Source organism: Conger conger, chromosome 12 (genome assembly GCF_963514075.1).
Source record: "Conger conger chromosome 12, fConCon1.1, whole genome shotgun sequence".
NCBI lineage: Eukaryota > Metazoa > Chordata > Actinopteri > Anguilliformes > Congridae > Conger > Conger conger.
The window spans coordinates 6468767-6493418 of NC_083771.1; the positions used below are offsets into that span (position 1 = coordinate 6468767).

The window sequence follows — 24652 nt, forward strand, 5'->3', positions numbered from 1 at the left end:
TCTGTTGTCTTTCCAAACATTCCAAAGACTTGCTGAAATGGTATTACTACTTTCATTTCATAATATAGCATTTTGTATAGGACCTGTTTTTTTACATTTATACCTGCCATTTTCTGACTGCTCTCAGTACTACTTTTCGGCAATGCTCAATTGTGTACATTATGCTATCATTTTCTGGTTTAAAATGAAAGTGAAATGTGTCCTTTCTACTTCTGCAGTCAGGATATTTGTATAAAGTTGTATGCCCAAAGATGGCACTGCGGCTCATTAATGCAGAACTTACGAGACTGGTGCAATACAAGTAATGCCAGGATTGTTGATGTGCCGGACATAACGAGTCTGTCAATTACATGTAAAACGCACCAGGTTTTTAAAGGATGTTGAATGTGAAATGTGAAAAAGGAGCTTGTGCTTTGAAAACCCCTCCTTTTGTGACAAAAATAGAGTAAACCGATAAGCGATCCTTTCAGGAAATTGAAAGCAAACCTGTTGCTCATTCCTCCAGTTCCTCTTTCACATTCTGAAGTATACTGAGGGCATGACTGGACAAATATACTGAACAAGGGATCTAATAATGGAGGCATTTACAAGAAGTCCGTCCCTTAGGCGCGCTTGTATATGGTTAGAATTTATAAAGCGCCTTTATCCAAATGACTGTACAATTCATACACACACTCACACACCAACAGCGATTGGCTGCCACGAAAGGCACAAACCAGTTCGTCAGGATCATTTGGGGGTTAGGTGTCTTGCTCACGGAGACACTTCGACACACCCAGGGCGGGATCTAACCGGCAACCCTCCGACTGCCAGATGACCGCTCTTAACACCTGAGCCAATGTCGCCACAGTTTATGTCGTGTATGTAGTGAGATCCTTTAAGGGTAGAAATGAATAGTCCGATTTTTTTTTTTACTATGAAGCTAAGGATGATGTTTTGTGTATGAATGAATGTAATGAATCAGTGACTTTTAAGAGATTATTTGTGTGGGACACTTCACCATTTAATTGCCCCACCATGAGTGGACAATTTCACTTTCAGTCTTAATTTTGACAGTGATGATGGGAAGGGTTTGTCCTAAGGACAGATTTAGAGGAGTGTTTGTTTCTCGTTAAATGAAAGAGAAAGAAAGAGGATACTAACAACAAGTCAAAGAGTTACTGGTTTTATTTTTAGTTTACTATTTAAGTTTTATTCAACTCTCTATAAACTAAATCTGGACTCCAAACCTTTATCTTTGCTGGCAGTTTGAAGTATACTTTTCAACAAACTGGCGATAGCACCCTGGAATACTAGGCTGCTCCTCCAGTCAGACCTAGCACCCCATATCACGTGCTTTGCATTCAGCCAATTACAAAGAATTATAAAGACATTGTAGATAAAATAATACCGAAATAAAATAATAAACACTGTGATTGTGGAAATATATCCACACAACAGACAAATAACATGGCAAGACAAACACATTGGGGCCTTTCTTCTGTGCCTCCCTTGAGTAGGTTGACACACTGTATGCACTGTAATTCCAAACAACCAACCAAAAATAACAAGAGAAGAGAAACACTTTTTCTTTTTTTTTTGTGGCTGTTTTAGGCTTTCATCTTCATTTTGTAGAACAATATCTTTGCTTTCATAATCTGCATGTCTTAATGCCAAATTCAGAGTAAAAATATAGTTTTTAAGCTTTTCAATGCAAGATGTCAAAGGAATAGAGAGATAACTTTCATTAGAAAGCTTACATTCTCCTCTTCAAACTGAAACTGCATTTTGGAGTCGATACGACTGATTATGATGGGGCGGGTCACATATTTTTTGAAGTCTTACCCCACATCCTGTTGAAACGCTGTATCTCTTCCATTTCCTTTCAAAACAGCTCGACAAATATGCTGTCGTTTGCACTTTAAAACTTTAAAGTAACGGTTATTGTGAAAGCGTCCCTGACTGGATTCCATAGAATCTCACTCATCGTACAACACTTACTGCACAGAACTGCACGTCTAAAGGTTACAAAACAATTCTGTCCACCAACACATATGCAGTTAATGGATATATGAAAGGTTTGCCATCTACTGGTTGAAGAATTTGCTTTCAATTTCATCATATTAATATTTCCTGCATAGCATACAGACTGGATTTATTTCAAGAATCATATGCACTGTCACTCTATGACTAAGGTTAAATTTCCATGACGGATATGTTTTTGAATAAACATGAAGCAAAAACATTCTCCACATACAGTATGTACTCATTTATTCACGTCCATTATTTTTATTATTTAATCATCGTGTTCATGTAGTTCAGTCTTTGTGTTTTATTGTGTGTTACCATTCTTTTTCTGGCTATTATTGTTCTGTGCTAGGTCATGTTTTATGTTCAGTGTGGACCCTAATGGGGATCCAAAGAAATGATTCTGATTAATTCTCTCCATTATCTGAGGAATGCTTTTTCTTGAAAGGTCACCAGGGGACAGGCATCGTTGTTATTTTAGGTCATCTCATGAAAAAACAAAAGAGGAACATTCCATTCCAAGTGAAAAAATGTACACCCCCAATTTAACATACTTGCTAAGTAGACGCCTTTGCATTTAAAAGCTGGATTATAAGAGAAAAATCTTCAATACCAAGGTTATTCAGAGACCTTATTCACAAATGTAATCAGGTGCACTGAAAGTAGACTCAATGAAACTGAAAATATCTACACCTCAATGCAAAACCAAACTGCTAAAAGGCTAATTAATTAAGCTTAATTGGTTATCTTCATTTGTCTTGCACCACTGAGTAATATGTCTTTACTTTCAATTCAATAAAATCTATTTTGGACGAGACACCGGATCTCCCTATAGTGCTGTCACAATGGCATTGCCCTTAATGCTGGCGAATGTTTGGAACCCACAAGGGATTATCCTTTTCATAACTCCTATGAGCCTGCCCAGTTTCCTCAACTCAATAAAGGGAGGGATTATCCCCGCAAAAAAAAACCTGTCATTAGATATCTCACTGTGCTCAGAGAGCAACTCTTACGGCATGGTAAGGCATGAAAGAACTGTGTGAAACCAGGGCTACTGCTTGTGTTCAAGCAGCTCAGCCATTGTAGAATTGTAGTTGAACTGACTCAGAAGGAAGACACAGAAACACAAACATATTTGATTATGGAATGGTGGCATTTTACCACTTTCTAATTATAATACAGTGGGACTACCCATCGGTGGTTCTGCCCCCAGGGGACGTGCATTCTTGCAGATAGAGCTCACTGCTAGCATGGGCATAGCAATGGAGTGAATAGCAATATCAAGAACAATACTGAGATGGCCCAGTTTCTACTTTAGTCCATACTGCCACCTAGCGGTATCTGTTTTATTAACTCTCGATGAGCTCAAAGAGTCACAGCTTCGCAGAACTTTGTCTCAAGACACAATTGAGTTTCGCTATAAATCAAACTTAAAAATAAAAAAAAATTACCATTGACTTTTTACGTTCCACTCATAAAAGTATCTTAACATTTTTAGAATGACTCAACTCCCATAGATTAATTTAGTAACCTCGTCATGTGTGTGTTGCGACAAGGTTATAAACAGTTACAAGTAATTATGACAATATTCCTGTCAATATCATGAACATTGGTCAATGAATAAATCAATACATCAATGAAACTCATGACATACCCATAACGCCATAATTTTTCATGGAGGATTTTCTTTTTCCATGGAGAACATGCATGCCCATATAATCTCTCCTGTATGTTCTCCTGTAGATGGTAGCTAGCAGTTATGCAGCATTACAGGGACATGAGAATTAGCACAGATTACTATGACATCACCAGAGAAGAGTTCACTGGAGGAAGGTCCACTTTCTGTAAAATAAGCTTTTGACCATGCAAAGTCACTATATTCAGGAGAGCTTTGAGAAATGAGGAATCCTAAGGCTGCACCAGCCTTCTGTGCACTACAGGTGTGCACTATAGGGAACAAATGCCTCATTTGTAATGACATTCAGTTTATGCCCGGAAAGGAATACAGAAATGCAGTCACATGCATAAGCAGGAGTAATTTTAATTTGTGACTCAAAATAATCTTGAACTAGAACTTGGAAATAAAAACATGCAGGCTATCATGACTGTCAGATGTCAACTGTCTTGAACTACCTTCCCATGGATGGGAGCCATTCAGAAATTGAATTTTGTATTTTATTTGCAAATGCTATGGCATCATTGCATTGAGTCCCCTCAAGTTGTTTTGCCTTCAGTCATGAACTGAAAAGCCATATTTGAATTCCTAACCTCATAGATATTGAATGACCACTCATATTCATAGAAGTCTTCCAACTCGCTATAATCACTAATGACAGAAACACCGACCGATTGAATAGATTTCAGGATGATGTTTACCAGGCAATGATATTCCGTTTTTTATATATATATATATTTATTCATCATAACCTTTATAGTAGCCTGTCTATATTCAATCCCTTATCAAGACCTATACACCAACAAGACCCCTCCGTTCTGCCACTTCGTGCCGTCTGGCGCCTCCCCCTCGCCACACTTGCACTTCACGCTCACGACTGCTGTCTGTCCTGGTCCCACGGTGGTGGAATGACCTCCCGGTGGATGTCAGAACGGCAGAGTCTCTGACCTCCTTCAAGCGCAGACTGAAGACCCATCTCTTCAGACTACACCTTTCCCTCCCCAACTCATAATCACCGTGATTAGCCTTCGACCGTAATGGCACTTATGTATAGATATCGTTACTTGTATAGGTATTGTTGTTTTTATTGGCTGTTGTATTGTTGTCTTCTAGCTGCCAACTGTGGTATGCTAGTTTGAAAGTTGATTGTACTCTTCAAGGGTCGTGAATTTCTGTATGTTTACACTAGGACTCGGAACTGTACTGTCCTCTCAGGTCCACTTTGCACTTGTTCTTGTGTTTGATTTGCACTTTGTTGTACGTCGCTCTGGATAAGAGCGTCTGCTAAATGCCACGTAATGTAATGTAATGTAATATAAGTATTTTACTGCCCATTGTTCTGACTGATTAAAATAAGGCCATTGTGAAAATCTATACTAGTTTATTTTAAATTGACAGGTTTCATGGCAGGTTAAATGGCTTGTCAAATATTAAGTTAACCATACAGTATGTAAGAAACTGTACTGTGTAAATGTATTATTTGATTTATTTGGGCCCAAAACTATGAAAAGTAATGAATTAATTGTGTCAAATGAAGGGACAGGTGTTGATTAAATCCAGCCATGTTCGGAGTTTCTACTACGGAACCTTCCTGTTGCTGTCATGTATTAATAAGACAAATAGATCAAAAAAGACGATAGTGCTTATGTTTTAAAAAATGTATCATAATATTAATAATCCATCAGGTGGCGCCAGCAAAACAGAATTTTGCAGCTTGAAAGAAAGTGACGTAAAGTCTCAACTTCCCGTTCGACGCGAAGTTCACAGGGGGCGGAGAGGCCCCTTCAGGGAGAGCGAATCAGATTGAAGTTAAATAGAAAAGCTAAAGATGGCGACGACTAGAGGAACACAACAAAATATTGAATCCAATGCTAACTACATCAACACGGATTTCAACTTTAGAAATGTTAAGGCAATTCGCTGTGGAAATCGAGACAATTGTGACACCAAAGTCTGATGTTGTGCTGTGCTGAGGAACGTGTGGTGTTGTGTTCGACCATTTTCATTAGAAAAGCTTCGGCTTCATGTGGCTCTTTTGCTAGCTATCCAGCTAGCTAACACTGTTTTGGTACGGGTGTTGGACTGGAGGACTCGAAGAGGTACAGGTAGTTAATGTATCCGTGGGACGGATTCCACGTATGCATCCCGAAATTGTAGGAATTTAACTACTTGGCTACTTTGCATTACTGTCGGCTAGAATTGGGCGTTTTTCGTCATGTATTTTTTAACCGGCTGGCCCCGGAGGCTACTTTGCCCGCTTAGAAGTGAGGAGGACCCGTTTCACATTCAGCCAAGCTCCCAAAGATTTTACTTCGCTGTGTTGTCAGAGACACAGCTCAGCATCTGGTTCAGTCGGGTAAGTGTCAGATAAATATAATGTCTTTTTGGAAGCACGCGTAAGCGTTAACCTTGCGTATAGTTGGCTAATCGGCTAGCTGGCGCTTATGCCTGGTTCTGCACTTTGATTGCCGCGTCACAGAGTTTTAACTTCATGCTAGCTAGCTAATGTCTAGCCAGCTCCTTTGCTAACTTGCCAGCTTGGCAACGTAGCGTGGAAAAAAAAATGTCGTTTCACCCACTCTCTAAGCAAACTAGTAATAACTTACATACAGTATATCAACCACTGCTGTGGTAATATAATGTAATAATGTTATATATATTAAATTAAATTGTGTAGGTAACTAGCTAAGCTGCAAGTAAACTAGATGGCTAATAAAACGTTAGCTAATGCTGGTACTGGTTGCGCCGAATAACGCTAGTTAACGTTACCTTGCTTTTGTGTCAGGTCATTATTATGGTCAGCAATCAAGGTAATTTAGGTAACAAGCTAGCCAACAAATATACCTAAGCCACCTAAATGAATATCGGTCAATTGCCTAAATTGCTCTAGCTGTCTATCTAGCTACACACACACATCAACTATCGGTATGTCTGAAACTGGCTATCAAGCATCGCAGCTATTAGCTAGGCGTATGTCTACTATAGCAAACTTAATGTGACTTGGTTAGTTAGTGGATTTTAATTTTCTACTACACGCGTGCATTGAAAAAAAAACCAATCTTTGGCAAAAATTAGCAAATGGGTTATAAACGTCAGGACTAGAGTAGACAATGGCGTCTTGGTTGTTATTCCTCATACGATCGCTCTGTTGAGCACGGGGTAGGCACGGTAATGCATGGTGCAAATTCATCCAACCAAATACGTTATTATTATAATTTTTCTTGTAATATAACGTTACCTCCCTTCAGGTTTTGCAGTTAATAATGATGGGACATTCTTTGGGACGCTAACAAGTGCTTGGCTACCCACAAAAGGAAAGGTCAACTGTGCCTGGTGGACCTTAAGTCTGTTAAGTTCAGTTATGACTGAAACCTTTGCTAGGGATAATGTTAAAATATAAATATGAACCATAAGCTAGATGCTTTGAGTTACTTGGTATTTACTATCGCCCATTGTTTAATGAGCCATTGATAACCCCACTATTCCCACCGATCAAGCATTTAGCAGTCAGAGACACTGGGTTTAGGCCTGTGAAATTTCTCCTTGGTTTGCACAGATTTCACAGAGCTGTAGTAATTTTATAGGAATTAACCCAAGTGCAAAACGTGCAATAAGTCATTGGCTCGGTGCCGATTAACACATCATTGAATCGAGGAATGTAGAAGTTATCCAAATGATCTCTGCTCCAATCGAAGTAAATTACACACGATTTCTTCCGATCTTCAAGACGAACAACCACAGTGGTTCAGAACATCCGAATCTTTTGTGAACTCACACACAATATGAGCAGCGCCCGGCGACCCTCAAGATCTTTGTCAAAGATAAACATAAATCACCTTTTGCACCAAAATATTTATGTATAGTTATCTTTGGTTGTATCGCCCACGATGTCAAATTCTACAATCACACCATTCCACCTCTGTGAAGGACAAGTCTTGTTCAGATGATGTCTGAATGACTATATGTACAACAATGACTCTAACACACTTATTGGTAGTGTGTGGGATAAGCAGGGCATTGAATCAACAGCAACGTCAATTGCAACGCTATTGAGCCTCAAGGCAGGCTGTCTTCATCTCTTAGCTGGGTTCAGAGTCAATTGATGGAATGAAGCACTCTTTAGCCCTCTGTCTGTGACTGAAAAGCTCTGTGTAGAATGATCTTTCTGGAGAAATATCTCCTAAGAGTCATAGCCGATCTCTCCGAGTGGTGTCTTGTATTGTGCCTTCAACTGAACGTGCTCTTTTTCTTCACAATTTCCAATGCAGTGTTGCTTTGTTCTTTAAGTGATAGTCATGGTGAAATAACAAGACTAAGTTGTATTTTATTGTCCATTGCTCATACAATGCTTTTCTTCCAGTTTATTCTTTTGTATCTTCCCTGAAAATTTGTGAATACCCAGAAACCTGTTACTGAGCCCCCTGTACTACCACCTGCCAGTGAAGTATGCGTGCGAAAGCATGTGAATCTGAAATTTCACAGCCCCAGAAACCCACACTCTTTCTTACATCAGCGCCGTGTCGAGTGGTGATGGTCGGCTACCAGGGGATGCTACCCTGCTGATGTTGCGAAAGCAGTTGCGTAACGTTCCTTGTCCTGTCAGCTAGTGTTGATAGATGTTTTCAGAGGCTATTTTCAGAAGTGAGGTTTGTGAAGCGGAGTCTCCAGCGATGTGCAGTGCAAAACAAATGCCTGTACAATTGTAATGTTTGCCCAGCCGAAGTTTACATATTGAAATAAATGTTGCTAAGCTTGGAGCCTTACACATATTTGCGGGACTCCTGTAGGTTGGTCTGCTGTGCTGTTCAAAGTATTGCAATCCTGGTGGAAGGGTGGAACATACGAAACCAGGCAACCGTGCAGAAGAGAAGAGAAGAGGTGTGCACAGTGACAATGGGAGCAGTGTAGAAGGTCCTATTGACAGAAATTGAATAACATTTTTGGAATGGGGGGCACGTTTGAAGTGCTCTCTCCCCTGCACTAGACCTTTTCCCCAGAGAAATGTCCTCTCTCACCCTCCCATGGAGAAGCTCAACTTTCGTGATCTATCAAACCATTTAGAAGAAGGCTGTGTAATGTGTGTAGACGAACATGAACAACATCATAAATTAGGTGTTTTTGTTTCAGTTTCGGTAGAATGTTGGTTGTGCGTGCCATTGAAAGTAACCTACTTGTAATTTCAGTGTTGGCAATTATTTTGAATATGAATTTCTGTTTCATAGAATACTGAATTGTTTTTATACAGTACATTGTTAATTTCTGATAAAGATAGTCATACTGTATCATGATGCGTCATTGCTGCCTGAAAAGACTTTTGGTTTTTATTTCTTTGGTTTCACGGTTATTCTGAAGACAGAGTCAGGAGTAATGACTTGTATGCAGTGGTGTTTTCAGGGCCGTTTCTGTGTAGTGTTGAGTGCACATCCAGAGTGCTGTAGCTTGTGCAGTTGGACAGCTGCTGAACCTGGAACCCCTGCTCTGACACACAGGCCTCAGAAACGCACCGCTGCCTGTACGGGGTGTTGTGTGAGCCGTCTCTACAGTGCTGAGGCTGGTGATGAAGCAGCGGTGATGAAGCAGTTCCCGCTCTCCGCCTGCGGACTGCACGATATGCTTCATTACGGTGCCAGTAGCTCCCCGGTCCCGTCCTCAGGCCTGTTTTAAGGACACGCAGTGTGACAGAGCCGGTCCGCTCACAGGATCGGTCCAAGTGCATTTGAGCCAGGGAGCCTCTCTCTGTCGCCGCCTGGTTTTGCGTCTGTCACAAGGGATCTGCACTTTAAAATTAATGTGGGACAGTTTAATCAGTTGGTCCTCAAATTTGATGCTACTTTGCAGCAATATTTGTGTTCTGATATTATAATTTTATTTAAATCGTTACGCTTTGGCGATTCCTCAATTTATGTTGTGGATTCTGCGTATGTCAGGGGTCTGCATCCCTGCCCCTGGATCCCACAAGCTCTTTTTTTTTGTCTGATCCATGTAACCAGGTCAAGTGAGTTAACTAATCAACCGCTCTAATTGATTAAGTGCAGAGTAACAAAAACGACCAGCAGAGCCTGTGGCTCTCCTGGAGCAAGGTTGCAGACCCCTGGTGTAAGTACTTCTGTTGAGTAAAGGGCGTTGTTTGTTCATCGCAATAGATTAGTCAGGGCTCACATCTGCTTGGTTGGGGTAAAGGGGGACTTGCGCTGGGTGCTGGACCCATCTTTAGGGGGTGTAGGACGCGTTCCATTCCCCCATTTGGAGACGGCCTCCCCCCCTTTCAGCTTATTTACCATCTGCTGACACAGGGCCTGTAATCCCAGCTCCCGCCCCATGGACCAGGGCTCTCTGTAATCTGTGCTAGGCAGCTGCTTAGTGATGTAGCGCTCTTCCCTTTTACCCAGCCCCCGTAAACCAGTGCCGAGCCAGGCTTTTCAGCTGCAGTTGTTTGATATTCATATGGAATTATTTTTTGTAAGATTATTATGAGATTTTATAATTGGCTTGACAGCATGTGAGGGGATGGAGGACAGACTATGAGTGAATTCTCATGTTGATCAGTAAAAATGTCTGTTCTTGTGTTTTTAAACATACGGGTAGAGTGTTTGCTGCAGGGCGAATAGTCTCCTTGGTTTTAAATAGCCTCCTATAAGGTGAATGCACGGATGACTGTTTGCAAAATCTGCCTCAGGCTATTTGGATGCAACGTCTAATGCCACCGCAAAAATGTATGCTGGGGATAAGATTACATGAATAGAAAAGCATTCATTTAATTCATCTCATTAGACTCATGTTGCAGTACATATTGTCAGACTACCGTTACTGTTGGAAATGGGCCAACAGAAGCTACAGCCTTTAAATCGGTGTTCTCATACTCTGTGTCAATAACTCTACTATATGTCCGTCAGTATTGTTGTATATGCTATAGGGTTTAAATTTAACCTCCAAGCAGTCTAGATTGCAGACATTTTCTATTCTATCTAAGATGGGTTTTCAAAATGTATAGCATCTAGCCTTTATATAAAGCATTCAATGCAAGACCATGTTGCTAATAAGCGTGTGTTTTTGCACTTAATACTTCCAGGTCGAACGACTATATTATCAGTGTACTTACAGGGTACATGGTTGTCTAAGAGTGTTTGTTTCTTCACCAAAAAAGTAATAAAACTGCGAAATTGGAATTTAATTGAATGCTAGTCGCACCCGTTTCATCTGTTTTTCTGAACCGTGCGCGGAGACATTTCCATTGAAAGGAAGGCCATGGTCGTGTCTAAAGGGCAAGCAAAAGTTGGATTTATACTTTTTTTTCTAAAAAAAAAAAAAAAATGCACATCTATTCTTTTTAAAGTCCAATTTGTATAAGTAAGCAGTGCATCATCTGTAACTAGTGAAGACATAAGGACCGTGTAATCAAAACTCATCAGTGACACTGCTCTTTCACCGTTTTACAAACCCGTGTGTACAGGAATAGCCCAGCTGGCTGATTCTGTGCGTTGTAACTTCCAGTGCTGGCTGCAGCTATACTACTGTGGATGCGCACTGATTGCGCTTCCATTTGGGAGTTGCGCGCTATGATGATAAGAAAACCGCCTTTGTGTAAATTGCTATTTACGGTGAACGTGCTTACTTGTGTCTTTGCCATGTTGTCATGCCTCCTGAGGTTGGCCGTAGAGCAGACAATAGCAGAAATGATCACACACTTTTGCTGCCGTGTGGATTTTAATGCTCTTCGCGATGTTGCTGTAGAACACATCTGAGTTTTTGTTTGTTATTTAAGGAAGTGTGTCCTCTTTCCGTCTTTATCTCCCAGGGGATATGTTTCTTTCAGAGCAGGGAGAAAGGTGTGGGTCTGTGTGGGCAATGTGACAGACTGCTGTGTCCAATAAAGCTGGGGAGATTTGCACTGCTTGTGTTGTCACTGCTGTTGGCGGTGGTGGGGGGGACTCGTCCTTTGTGAACCTGAAGGGAATTGTCGACTTCTCAGTTGGGCTGAGTCATCTTGTTTGAAGAATTGAAAACGGAGTTACTCTTTGTCATGTTTTTTAGCAAGTTGGCTCTTCTTAATTCCTCAGTCGTACAGTACGGCCATGTCTGCCCTCAGGAAGTTGCGGTGCAGCTGAAGGAATTTAATGAAAGCGCATCTGGGACCTGATCCTCTAGTGATGTCATCCGCAGGTCTGTCACTGTCTGAATTTACACCCGCTAACCTCGTTGGGAGGGGTTAATGCAGCGCTGGGGCAGGGGTTCTGTTTTTTCATTTTGTCAAGACCCCCCCCCCCCCCCCCCCCCCCCCAAAAAAAAAGAAAATGGTAACGGTTAATGGTCTTCCCCAGGAAATAAAATGTTTGGGGCGTGTGGGGCTGGTGTCTGCTCTTATCACTGTGGCATTCTTTTCAGAATAGTTTTATTCTCCTCCGTTATTTATGTCTTGAGCGTCTTGCCTTCTCTTGTTTTCTTTGTTCTGTGTGAGGGGGGCCTTGGGCTGAATCCTGTTATTTGATCTTTTTTTTGAGTTTCTCTCTGTAGTTTGTTTTTTCATTTGCTGTTTCTCATGGAATACGACGGGGCTCATTGCCATATTGCAGAAGAAATTTGAATTTCCTCTGAAATCGGTTACAGACAGAAGCACACACTTGTAAAACCATACTAAACCTGGAATCTCTTTATGCACAAAGATTCTGTTTCTGTGGGAATGCCATACAAGAATCAATTTGCTGCTCATCCAGTCTGTAACCAGTCAAAAGAACAATCTCTAAAGGAGGCTCTTTGCTAGCCTATTATCTACAGAAGCGTGTGGGTAATGTTGCGTATAAGGCTGTTGACATTTATTGGAAATAAGGGGAAAAGGCATGATTTCTGAGGAGAGAAGGATTGGTAAACGTCAGTGAAATGTTCAGCGTTAAATCAACTCGATCTTACAGCGAACATTTGGTCCCACTCACAGGAATGTATGTGTTATCTGTAAGAGTTGATTAGGACTGAACATTTCACTGTGTATGATGGTGACAAACTGTTGGCCTGATTGATTTTAGTTTGAGGAGAGTGCACAGTCATCCTTCCCTTTTCCCACTTTGAAACCACTGTGCAGAAAGTGTCATGGTGGGGGGCCGGGGGGAATGCATAGGTTGAATGTTCGGCTATCCTATCGACTGTACCATCCTGCCTCCCCCAATATTCATGGGGGGTTTTTCCCCTCATTGTTTTTGATTGTTACCTCTGGAAAATTATTTTTGCTTTACTTGAAAATACAGACTGTTTGAGTCAGTTGCTAGTTACTGTAGCTCAGCTTCTTGCTAGCGAGAGCCAAAGTTAGCACCGGCCTGTAGAATGTAGTATTCTTCCGTCAGTTAAAGAACCGTGTATTTAGGCCCGCTTGTTGATGGTTAATGTGCTTAACGACGTGGATGGGAAAACAATGCAGCGTGGTGAGAATTCACAATACATCCGCTCCGCTCTTTCTCTGAAGCAAAGCAGCAAGCAGTCTGATACATATGCTCTGCAACTACACACTTGGCACATTGGGTATTGTTCCAGCCATGTACATAGTCTTCTTGTTCCTGCTGAATCAACTCTTAAGCAAAACATCTTTATCATTCGGCTGGACAAAACTTTATCTGACTGCTGACGAACACAAGCACGCATGTGCTCGTTTAAAAGTTATCCCTTAAGTGTACATCATCTTCCACAACTGATAACCTAATTCTGTGAGAGAATGTGGTTCCTCGGGACGTTTCTGTTACATGCCCCGGACTCACGTTTCTGCGTACATTTGTGTTGTAGGTGTTTAACCCCTTATGGGCGGCTGCGACCTGCACGTTACATCTCCGTTAACAGATGGATGTGACGGCAGGGTTGTATTTGATCGTAACACCATTTCTCAAGACACGTGACCGTTGAAATGCATTGCGATTCCTTGGCCTTTCTATGGGTTTTCTATAGGGTGCCTTAGTCCATAATGGGTTAAGGTGACCTACATATGGCAGTCACTTATTCAGGTTTCTGCTCCCTGGAGAATGTCCGGTTATATATCCTGCCTGACAGTAGCGCTTGTCCCCCATGCTTCCCATGAGAAATTAATTTCCCAGGCACGGCGACCGCAGTGCTGCCACAGCAAGGCTGAGAAGCTGGTCACTGTGTATGTGAAGTCCAGTGCACCGTACAGTGGTCCCGCTAACCAATCGAACACAGGATATTTCAAAATCTGTGCAATGCTCTAATATACTTGCGTTTTGATAAAAATACTTGAGTGATGTAACCCTCGTGAACCCCTAATTGTGATTAGCTAATTTAATTTCGACTGCAACACAGCAGGATCGTTAGAATAGGAGGATAGGCGCTCAGCCGGCTATGATCGACAAACGCACCTTTAGCAAATGGCGGTCACTAATGCTAACGCCACTCGCTAGCTCCGTTGTCAGTGTGCGTTTGTGACGCGTCTGATTTACTGTTCTGAGTCTGTAGTCCCTGAATGAACGGAGATGTATGAATGCTGAATTGTGAGGCTTTCTCTTCCTCGACAGGCACAAGTTTACGCATTTCTCAGGTTTGCAGAGGTCATGGCCTAGAAGAGATGACGATGGCGGATATCACTTGTATTGTGCTGAAGAAAAGAAGAGACTTTCTTTGAGTAAACTCAGACGGATCCAGGGACCTCTTGTACTGTTCCCGTCTCCGTTAGTAATGACTCATGGCTCTGAGTCGGTTGCTCCTCTGTGTGCGGTTCCACGGTACAAATGACTGGAGTGGGGCAGGTTGTCACGTCTTCTACAGACTAACGCATTCTTCCCTTGCTGAGAGCTAACTGAGAAATCTGTCTCTTAGGCCAGTGTGCTGTCAGTGGTATAGTGCTATAAGCAAAAGCCTGTCTTGCCTTGAGGCCCTTCTACATCAGTCACACAATGCAGAACGGGATAATATGGGATCGCTAAAGTGCACTGCTGTCTTGGAGAAATGGTGCGAAATGGATTTTTGCCAGCTACCGCACACAGGGTAGACGTGATATGGTGTCGTCATGAGCAATGTGAATGGGCAGCAGTGAGGGGGGTCTGCATTGTGATGCCTAAGTCCAGGTTCCGCTATTCATTTTTCATGTAGACTGAGGGACTCCTCAGAGGTGTTTGTTTGACTGGATTACGTTATAATCAAAATAATAAAAAAAAGAATCTGTTATTTATCTGATGCTTTCATCCAACGCGACTTGCAGTCGATTAGACTAAGCAGGAGACTATTTCCCCTGGAGCAATGCCGTGTTAAGGGCCTTGCTCCAGGGCCCAGCAGCTGTGCGGATCTCAACAGGCCACGCTGGGCCTTGAACCACCAACCACCAATCACTACACTACAGGTTGACCTGTTGCACCTCTTATTTCCATCGTGAAGCTCAGATCCGTCCATCCGACTGCTCGTTGTTTAACTGTTTTTAAAATATACCTTTGAAGTGCTGTATGTGAATTGTGGATTTAGTTAAACATCAAATTGAAGTGATCTACTTTTGTCATGAGATAATTGATCTTTGGCAGTGTTCCAGCTGGGCATCTGCAAGGCTTGCTGGAGTGCTTTCAGGCAGAGCTGACTACATGGTGTATTCTGCAGCGTTTAATGAGCAAACGCCCACACACGCTCACAGCCTGCGACTCTGAGGAAGTGCTGGAATATGTTCTTGTAAACATCTTACTTCTCAGCCTGCATTATGTAAAGCCAGTCTAATATAAGAACACATTGTTCTTTAAAATATAACGGCTAGCTAAGAGAGAAATACTGCCTATTAGTAAGTTTGGGGACTAAAAGCAGACCGTAAGATGGATATGAATGCTACAGTCTTTTCGGAGTAAAACGAGACCGAACTGGTTCACAGACACACAGGAGTGATTGAGAGGATGGCCCTGTGTGTTCAGCCTAGCATGTAGGCTGTGGCTTTTTTTTTTTTTTCTCAAGGGAAATCGAGTCTAACTGCAGGCTCACGTACTCTCATTCATGTGCTGTGATAACTTGAAATAGTAAGCGACCCAGCTCCTCCTGTCTGCGAGTCAACACCGAAATGAATTTGAATTTGTCTGTAACAAATGAGAGCATTTGGTGCACGGAGGCTGACGGCTGAGTTTTGCTGTGCAGGACTTCTCTCTGTCAGCCATGCAGAAATGAAGTATTTATTTGGGCTGTGGTTATTTCAAGATATTGTTACCTGCTTTATTGACAGGCGAGGTTAGAAGAGGACCGCGTCTCGTATTATTGCGTCATGGTCGTGCTGCGTTTGCCTCTTTATTAAGGCAAACGCAGACAAATAATCCCTTTGAAATCTCTTCTGTCCGTGCGATTCATATGCGATTTTATTTCCACCGTGCATATTCGACACAGGTGTTTTAGAAAGTAAAATTACCAATACAATAATGTATATGAAAGTCCCAGGCCTGCATCCTGGGTTTGGCAAATGGTCAGTTTTTACTCAGTCCACCTGTTGCTTAGCACCTTAACCCACACTCACAATGAGGTGTATCATTGAGTATTAAGTGTTTTGGTCCATTCAGTTGGTCATACCAGCACAATGCAGAAGCCAAACTAATGGCTGCAGCACAGCAGTTAAACCTGAACACTTGTGGCCAGTTCCACTTACATGGATTAAGCTTAGTCCTGGACTAAATTTTTTTTTAAAAATTTTATGGAGAATATAGTCTTGGAATGGGCTTAATCTGTGTCTGTGGATGGCCCTAGATGTTTCGGTTACTATGCGGTCAAAAATGTAAATAAATAAATAAATAAATAAATAAATAAATAAATAATAATAATAATAATAATAATAATAATAATAATAATAATAATAATAATAATAATAATAATGGCTTTATGAGCTCTTTAATGGGCATGAAAAATGTAGGAATATGTTTTATTAAACCAGTGGTCTTCAGCCCTGTTCCTGGAGATCTTCTCATTCAACAGCTGGAGATCTCATTGAGCTGCTAATTCAGGTGTGGGGAAATTAGGGTTGAAATGAAAACCTGCAGGACGGTACAGTAGATCTCCGGGAACAGGGTTGAGGACTACTCTATTAAACATATTCTGCTGGAAGTTTAACAAGATGGCTGCCAGCAGGAATAGCCTGGTTGTGTGGTGCATGCCCTTGTACTCCCCTGTGTGTGTTGCGTTGGTGTAGACTGACGCCTGGGCCTCCCTGTGACCTGCCTCACCCATCCTGTGTCCCTTCCCCCTCCTGCAGCCCAGCGTCCTGATCGTCAGCTACGTGGAGTCGGCCAAGGCGGCAGCCCAGTTCGGGGTCTACCAGCAGGCCGAGTGGAAGGAGGACGACTCCATGATCGCTGTGGTGGTGAGTAGACCGCTTGTTTCTCTCTGCGTGCCGGAGGTCCGGCAGCTCCTGGGCCATGCTGTGCTCCGGCGCAGCCGGGAGCAGTGTGTTGCGCCCTGTGCTCTGCTGGGAGGGCAGGACGGCACGGCTGGTGACAGCGCGCCTCACTCTGGATGCGTACGGGCTCAAAGGTGTGTTTCCCATTTCACGGGAAAGTTTTCCTGTGAAATGGGTGAAGCATGGTTGCATGCATCCAAGGTTATCCAGTTTACCCAGTTTATGGGGCATGTTTTTGGGATATACTTGGCTAAACCCAGGAGGAGAAACACGTCAGTCTTGTGTTCTGGGGAAATGGTTGCCCTACCTATCTGGTTACGTGGAACTCTGCTTCCCTCTGGTTTTCAGCGGACGTGGTTATGCTAGACCCTGGTTATGCTTTGCTGTCTGTCCCTCTGGATAAGAGCGTCTACCAAATGCCTGTAATGTAATGTACTGTAATGTTGCTTTGCAGGGTGCTCAAGTCTAAAGAATATGTTCTTCTGTGCGTGTGGGTGTGGGTGGGGATGGAGACGGTGGGCGTGGCCAGAGCCCAGGGGCACTCTGGGGGATTAGATGGTCATAAAGGGTTCTTACTGCCTCAGCGTTTGGGGGGCATGGAGAGGGGCGCGAGGAATGTGCAGAATTTCAGCCGTTTATGCAAGCCGTCTTTTCTCTGTTGCTGTGCTCATTTGGCCGAATATGGCCGACTGGCACAACTCCTGACTTTAAGCCTCAGCGCTGTGCGTTCGACACTGCTGGTTTAGTGCCCGCCATGCAGAAGAAGCTTATTACAGTGTGTGTACAGGGCATGTGCTGATGACCACTCCTAGGAGCACAGCCCAAGGGCTTTCTTCTATGCATTTGCTTGCGATGGCTGCGCAGAAAAACTATTTGGTTTGCGGAGATCTCTCGAAGCTGAACACCCTGTGAATAGTTCTGATATTTCGGAGGATTTCTCCAAAACAATGTTCATCTGTAACGGAACATCAACCGAAAGTAAATCTTATGTCCATACCACGCACAAAATGCATATACCAGCGATCGTATACATTTTATGTAGTGCACGTAGCGCATTGCTTTTGGACACTTTGTTATGCACTCCGGTATAAAGCGTTAGTTCTCTAGCAGCTGTGGTTTATTTTGCCGCCTTGGTGATTGTGCTGTTACTCTCCCCTGACCTTACTGTGCTGTAGAGGAAAAGCGGCAGTAGTCTCAGAACTCCGGAGGTCATATCTCTGGCGATGGAGGCACAGACCTGAACACAGCTGAAATGGCTGTGTCTGCTCAATGATGATGAACAGTGATTAAGGAATAAACCGCGCGATACCTTACACATTCCCTCAGCCCACATTCTGTGTAGAGCTTGTGTAATCAGCGTAATCAGGCAATGAAATGTCCCTGCTGCTAAGAAACTGAATAAATACCGGGGAAGCAGCGGTCTTTATTAATGTGATCTTTTACAGACTAATGAAGTACCTGTGTGAAGGCCGGTACATTTTAATGACAGTTTAATGTGTGCAGAATACTGAACATGTGTGGTGTGCTCTCCATAAGAGAATATTAGAAAAGGGAATGAACAGAGATATCATATACAAAATGGCACTATGGATGAATAACGGTAGTTAAGGATATAGCTTGGTTCTGGTGGACTGGCAGAGTTAGACTTATTTTTTAGACTTTTCTTCACATTTCTTCCCCATTCTGACATTTGGTCTGAAAAACGGCTGAACCTCTTGACCATGTCTGCATGCTTTTATGCATATAGTTGCAGCCACATGATTGGATGATTAAATATTTGTATTATCAAGCTGGTGTACAGGTCTACATAATAAAGTGCTCGCTGAGTCTATATGCGGTAGTTTAGACTGTCTCTGGCAGTCTGGAAGAATGAAATTGAACTTGAACAGACTTGCAGTATTTGGCTTTTTTGCATGGTGTAGCCTATTTTCCATAAAATAAAGGAAAGGAAAGTGGGTCTTGGCTTATTCCTGCAAATAAGCACTGCTGTGTGACCTTTACAGTTATTGTGGCCAGAGTGGCCCCTTGCAGCAAAAACAGCAACAACATGTACTGTTGATAATTATAGTACATTGAAACTGTAATACGTTACATTTGGTGAAATTGTACGCACAGTTTAGCTCAGGTCAGCGTGTAATGTTTTATTTCTGGCTGTAATTCCTGTAATACACTTCAGTGCGGCACTCTCAACAGCTACTGTAGCATTGGCTCAACAGATTTCTCACCCCTCCCTTCAGACTGTAAATCTAATCCCAGACGTTGTAAAACTACAAAAATGCCAGCCCGCTTAAGTCTGTGGTGCCTGTCTTGTAACTTCCACATTTTCAAAAACAGAAAAAAAGCAAAGCCATATCCTGTCATAATGATTGATTCTGTAGTTCAGAGTATGAGATATTATTTTATCGCTGAGGGAATATGATACTATTTAGTTTTTGCCAGCTGTCTGAATCACCCCTCGCCTCTGAATTGCATATTGCTGCACAGCTCCCTGCTTGGACTGTGTGTTTAGCAGCTAATTTAACTCCCCCTGGCTGTAGCGTGCCCCTGCCGTTTCATCGCTAGCTGCGTGAGGTCCCTCATTACACTTCTGTAACCGTTCATTCCGTCTCAGCTCTTCGAGCCGGCTGGCCTGCGGAGAATGGGCTCCCCCGTCTATAGCTGGGTTCCTCCAGAGACTTGTTCCCACCGGGAGTCTTTTCTTACCACTGTGTGATATATATTTTTTCTTTTTTCTTTTCTCTTCCCCCCCCCCCCCCCCCCCTACTGGGCTTTAAAAAAAATTTTTACACCTTAGTTTTACCTTAGTTGGGGACTCAGCCCTGGCTTTGTGCCCAGTTCCAATGTAAAGTGTCTTTGTGACACGTCTCTGTAAAAAGCGCTATGCAAATAACGTTCGAATGGAATTGAATGTGTTATTTGCTCGCCGGAATGCCTTTGTTGGCTGACACTGAGCTCACAGAGCTGCAGGCTGTGGATCAGAACGGCAGTGATGTATGGTAATCGATGCTGTAATGGAGGGCCTCACCTGAGACTACTACAGCAGTTTCTGTGCTGTGAGTGTTTTCACTATCTGTGCTGCTCTGTCTGGTTGTGGAATAGCCTGCTTCTGCATTCAGCTGGGAGGCAGAGTAATGATGGTTAGCGAATGCTGCTTGTAGCTCCAAGGTCGTAGGTTCAGCTCCCAGGTTGGGCATGCCTTGGGCAAGGTACTTAAAGGGGAATTTTCTTCAGTTGGTATCCACACATACGCATGGATTACATGTGAAAAGAATGTTTACTCCGAGTCATTGGCTAAATGTTTTAAATCTAAAGTGTATTTCCTCTGCTGGTCTAATACCTCTTTGACCTTATTAATTCTACGCTGGAGGTCTCATTGAGTACAGGTTCCATGAACTGGGCTTGCTGACATCTCCGTAGGTTGTGTTTCAGTGACACAGGCTTGGTTTGTGTGTGTTATGCCAGGCCAGTGTGGGACGTGGTTCGGCCCTAGCATGCTACTCTGAAGCCTGGGACAGAGACTGAGCTTAAGCTACAGTAATATAACAGCAGCTCAGCTGGAGCTAGTGCCCTGTTTATTTCTGCAACATTCGAGAAAAAAACGTAGGCTACTCAAATACTGAACTCTTATTAATGCTTATTAACGGGCAGCAGAATTAATCGGCTTAACAACTTGGGAGTGAAAGTGGTGGAAGCCTGCTGTTGCTGGAATGCGATGGCATCCGGAGTGCCTGGACCAGAATGCAATCTTGCAGCATGTTGATGTTGTGCAGTGAATCATAGCTTGCTGTGCCATAACCCTAGTGGGTTGAATTAAGGTCCCTTGGAGTGTCCACCCTCTGGTACTTGCTAAAAATAAGCTGTACTGCATACGCAAGTCTTACTCTTTGCCTGCTCAAGTCTTACTCTTTGCTTGCTCTAGTCTTACTCTTTGCTTGCTCAAGTCTTACTCTTTGCTTGCTCAAGTCTTACTCTTTGCCTGCTCAAGTCTTACTCTTTGCCTGCTCAAGTCTTACTCTTTGCTTGCTCAAGTCTTACTCTTTGCCTGCTCAAGTCTTACTCTTTGCCTACTCAAGTCTTACACTTTGCCTACTCAAGTCTTACTCTTTGCCTCCTCAAGTCTTACTCTTAATAGTGTCCATAGAAACTGGTCCTGGCAGAGATTGCAGTGTGGCAGTGACTTGGCCGTCCCATGGTCGCATAAAAATGCCAGAGAGATTGTATTCCATGTGTATCAAACGGGCCGGAGCCACATCCCACGTGGAACACTAAAGCCTCGAATCCTCTGCTGAAGGCCGGTTTTGGTGGTTTGTTTTAAGAGCTTGTGGACAGAAACATTTTATTTTATTACCAACACAGCAGTGACTCATGAGCCATAATGGTCTAGCCTAAATTGAGGGGGAAGGAAAAGAGAAGGTTTGTTTTTAAAAAAAAAAACACTATTTTGGGACGTGGTTAATATGATCATTTCGATCAGCGCTACAGTGTACATCAGCACCAGGTAGGATTGTATTTGTAAGTGCAGATGCTATTACATGTTCAGTGAAATTCAGAAAGAATGATTCTTATAGGGATGGTTTAAACTTATCGTCCAATCTGCTTTGAGCTCGTGTGTATGGTAGAAAGGTCTGGATCTACAGTGCTTGCTCTGAATCCGTACCAGATATGTAGTCAGCCCCTGGGCAATTCAAATATGATCATTTATGTTGGCAAGATTCAGAACCTGTGTGAAGAACACATTCAGCTCCAGTGAGGCCCTTACACTGCGACTGTCCACGGGCCATCTATCATTCACACACTGACTTTTTAATGGCAAAATAAACATCCCCGCCTGGCAACACTCACTATTAAGAGCGAAATCTAAATCTGGCATACGCGATTCGGGCTCGCTTTTATGTTTCGTCATTTCGTCCCTGCATCTCTTCGCTGTTGCCGCGGTTGCTTCGCGATGGCTTTTCCAGCGAGTATAACTGTGTTTGACTTGGCGTAAGGGAGGAGTGGGGATCGCTTCCTGTGGAAGCCCAGCGCTCGGAGTCAGATAAGGTCAGCCTGGGCCTTCACCAGGGAATGCCTCAAAAATGTGTCCAGTCAATAACTGTGACCTCCTGCACTGTATCATTGATGGCTTAAACTCTGCTGGAGAGAGCTGGAGTGATTAATCCTCAGAGCTGAGAGATGTGCCGTATAACTCACTGCAGCCGAAGCAGACTCGTGCTCGTGCGCCTCCATGTTGGCTCCTGGCACTTCATTTATCAGTCACATATTTATCTGATGAAGACAAGTCTATGCTCTCAGGAGAGCTTTGAATGGATAGGCCATCACAATGCAGTAATGTTTTAAATCATTTTGCTGGCAGTAGCCCTGCACGAAACAAAAGCTACGGGCACGCATGGAAGTCGAAGAACGTTGCCATATTCACGTTTCTGGCAACAGGCAAGGAGCTCCCAAACATTTTCCTGATGTGACCCCAAAAGAAAGTTCACAAACTAATGTGCGTAACGCCACCCTTTCGCCATGACTATACTGGAAATATACCACCCTCTCCTGCTTCACTGCTTTATTATAGTTGGGTTGTTGTAATGTTGAACATGTAGTGGCTTTCGTTCACATATTTTTAAGAGACAAAAATAGCATTTTATCTTAAAGATTTTCACCCCATCCTGAAATCGTGCGACCCAACATGGGATTCCGACCCACAGTTTTGGAACCCCTGCTTTAGTCCATCAGTCCAATTGTTTATGTCCTCCTACAATGCTATGCTAAACTATTCTTTAAATATGAATGTTAATAGGCAAATCTGGGTGGTATGCCTAGCCTGGAGGTATTGCTAGATTTCACTAGCAACGAGAGAGCGCTGAGCGTGACCAGATCAGCCCTCTCATTAGGCTGTGATGGACAGGGCAGCTTCAGGCCGTGTATTTAGCACTGGGATTCCTCTCTCAGTTGTTACTCCAAACTACTGTGTGAGGAAGTGTGGAAGAGTGGCAGAATGATGCTGTGAATAACCCTAGCTGCCTGCTTTCGGTGTGTGAGCATTCACACCAAACCCTTCTCTTCTACCGTTGTGGTTTTGTTTCATGGGTCATTAAAATGGGAGTTAGGAAATCACTGAAATATTTATACTGTGGGCCTGTTGGACTGTATTCCTCTGTAATCCTCAATTATTTACCCTGGAGATATCTCATTCTTTCAGTTTTTTAGACGATCATTTTGAGGATGCTGTGTTGTATTATCATGATTTTTTTTCAGGCTGTTTCCTTTGCATTTTGAGAAGTGAAAATAATCTCAGAAGAGATTTTTTTAGGAAGCAAGGTTGTTCTTTTACTGTACTGCAGTGGTAACATGTTTTCCACTGTACTGATATGAAGGAAAGTCTGACTTCTGTTGAATCTGACCTTTTATACGAAGCTAAATAATTAGACGTGCTGAGTTTGATAAAATATACTCATCTTGTAAGCATAATCAACTCATCTAGTGCACAGTCAGTTTAGCAGATTTCATTGTTAAATCATTGTGCTGTTTCCTTCTGTATTTAATTAAGCTCCTGAATCATGTCACCAGGTTACCGGTCTTCTTAAAATTCTCTATTGTATAAAGCAGTGGCCACCAACCATGTTCCTGTAGATCTACCGTCAAAAGGGCAACTCATTCTACAGCTTCAGATCTCACTGAGCTGCTAATTAGTAGATTGTGTGCCAAATTAGGGTTGGAGTGAAAACCTTCAGGACAGTAGATCTCCAGGAACAGGGTTGGTGGCCCCTGACAGTAAGGAAACAAATACCTCATGGGCTAAACAAACTTTGCAAAATATCCCCAAAATGTTAAAACTGGAACACAAGCACGTGATTTAAGTGAGGTTGCTGAAAAGGTTGAAGTTTGGGAAAGGTTTGACACCATTAAGGCTGGAACAGAGAAAATTGTTTTTAGCGTTGACGTGGACTGGTTGATCTTCTGCACCAGTCGTGTTGGGGCCTGGTCTTGTGATTACAGATAGCGATCCGTCTCCCAGTGCTGTTCAACTACACTCAGCCAGCCAGAAACCACAGCTGTGGAGACAGCGAGTTTGGGCTTGTCTCAGGTACAAGGTGCAGCTCAGAGTGACTCATCCCCCTCACCCACACCTCTACATGGACAGGCAAACGACAACATCATGTGCTGCCTTCTCATTTCTTCCCTAATCTGTGCTTTTTAGACTTTCAGTGTGGAAGTGTTCACAAGTACGCCTCTATTTATAGTTGCACTTGTCCTTAGAGTACAACATTACTGTTTATGGTCGCTTTATCAATACAATGTAGCACACTGCATGCCTAACGAGACAGAATGCAGTAAATATGCCTCCTAATGTAACCCATGGTACTGCTCTATTGCATCACCTCTAAATTCAAATCAGTGGTCGCTGGCTGGTTTTGCATTACTAATACTCACCAGCTGGGTGCTACTGTCTTAAGTGCCGTGATAATGGCGGTTTATCCATTTGAACATGCCGTTTGTATGCCTGAAGATAGGTTTCCCACAATGCAACAGACAGAGCTGCTTTGTTGCATCATGGCCCCTTGAAGGGAAGGGTTGAATCATATTGTGTACTGACGAGGGAAAGGGCAAACAAATATTTATTTTTATTTTGTAATTACAACTCC

The 24652-nt window shown here is 42.8% G+C and overlaps 1 protein-coding gene across 1 annotated transcript in view; it reads left to right on the plus strand.

Annotated features, from left to right (window-relative positions):
* The first annotated feature begins 5503 nt into the window (after positions 1-5503).
* Positions 5504-24652, plus strand: part of ric1 (RIC1 homolog, RAB6A GEF complex partner 1) — a 64065-nt gene continuing 44916 nt past the window's right edge. Inside the window, exons 1-2 of the mRNA XM_061262215.1 lie at positions 5504-6038; positions 16875-16982. Of these exons, the coding sequence (XP_061118199.1) occupies positions 5898-6038; positions 16875-16982 (249 nt within the window). The 5' untranslated portion in view covers positions 5504-5897. The remainder of the gene's footprint in view (positions 6039-16874; positions 16983-24652) is intronic.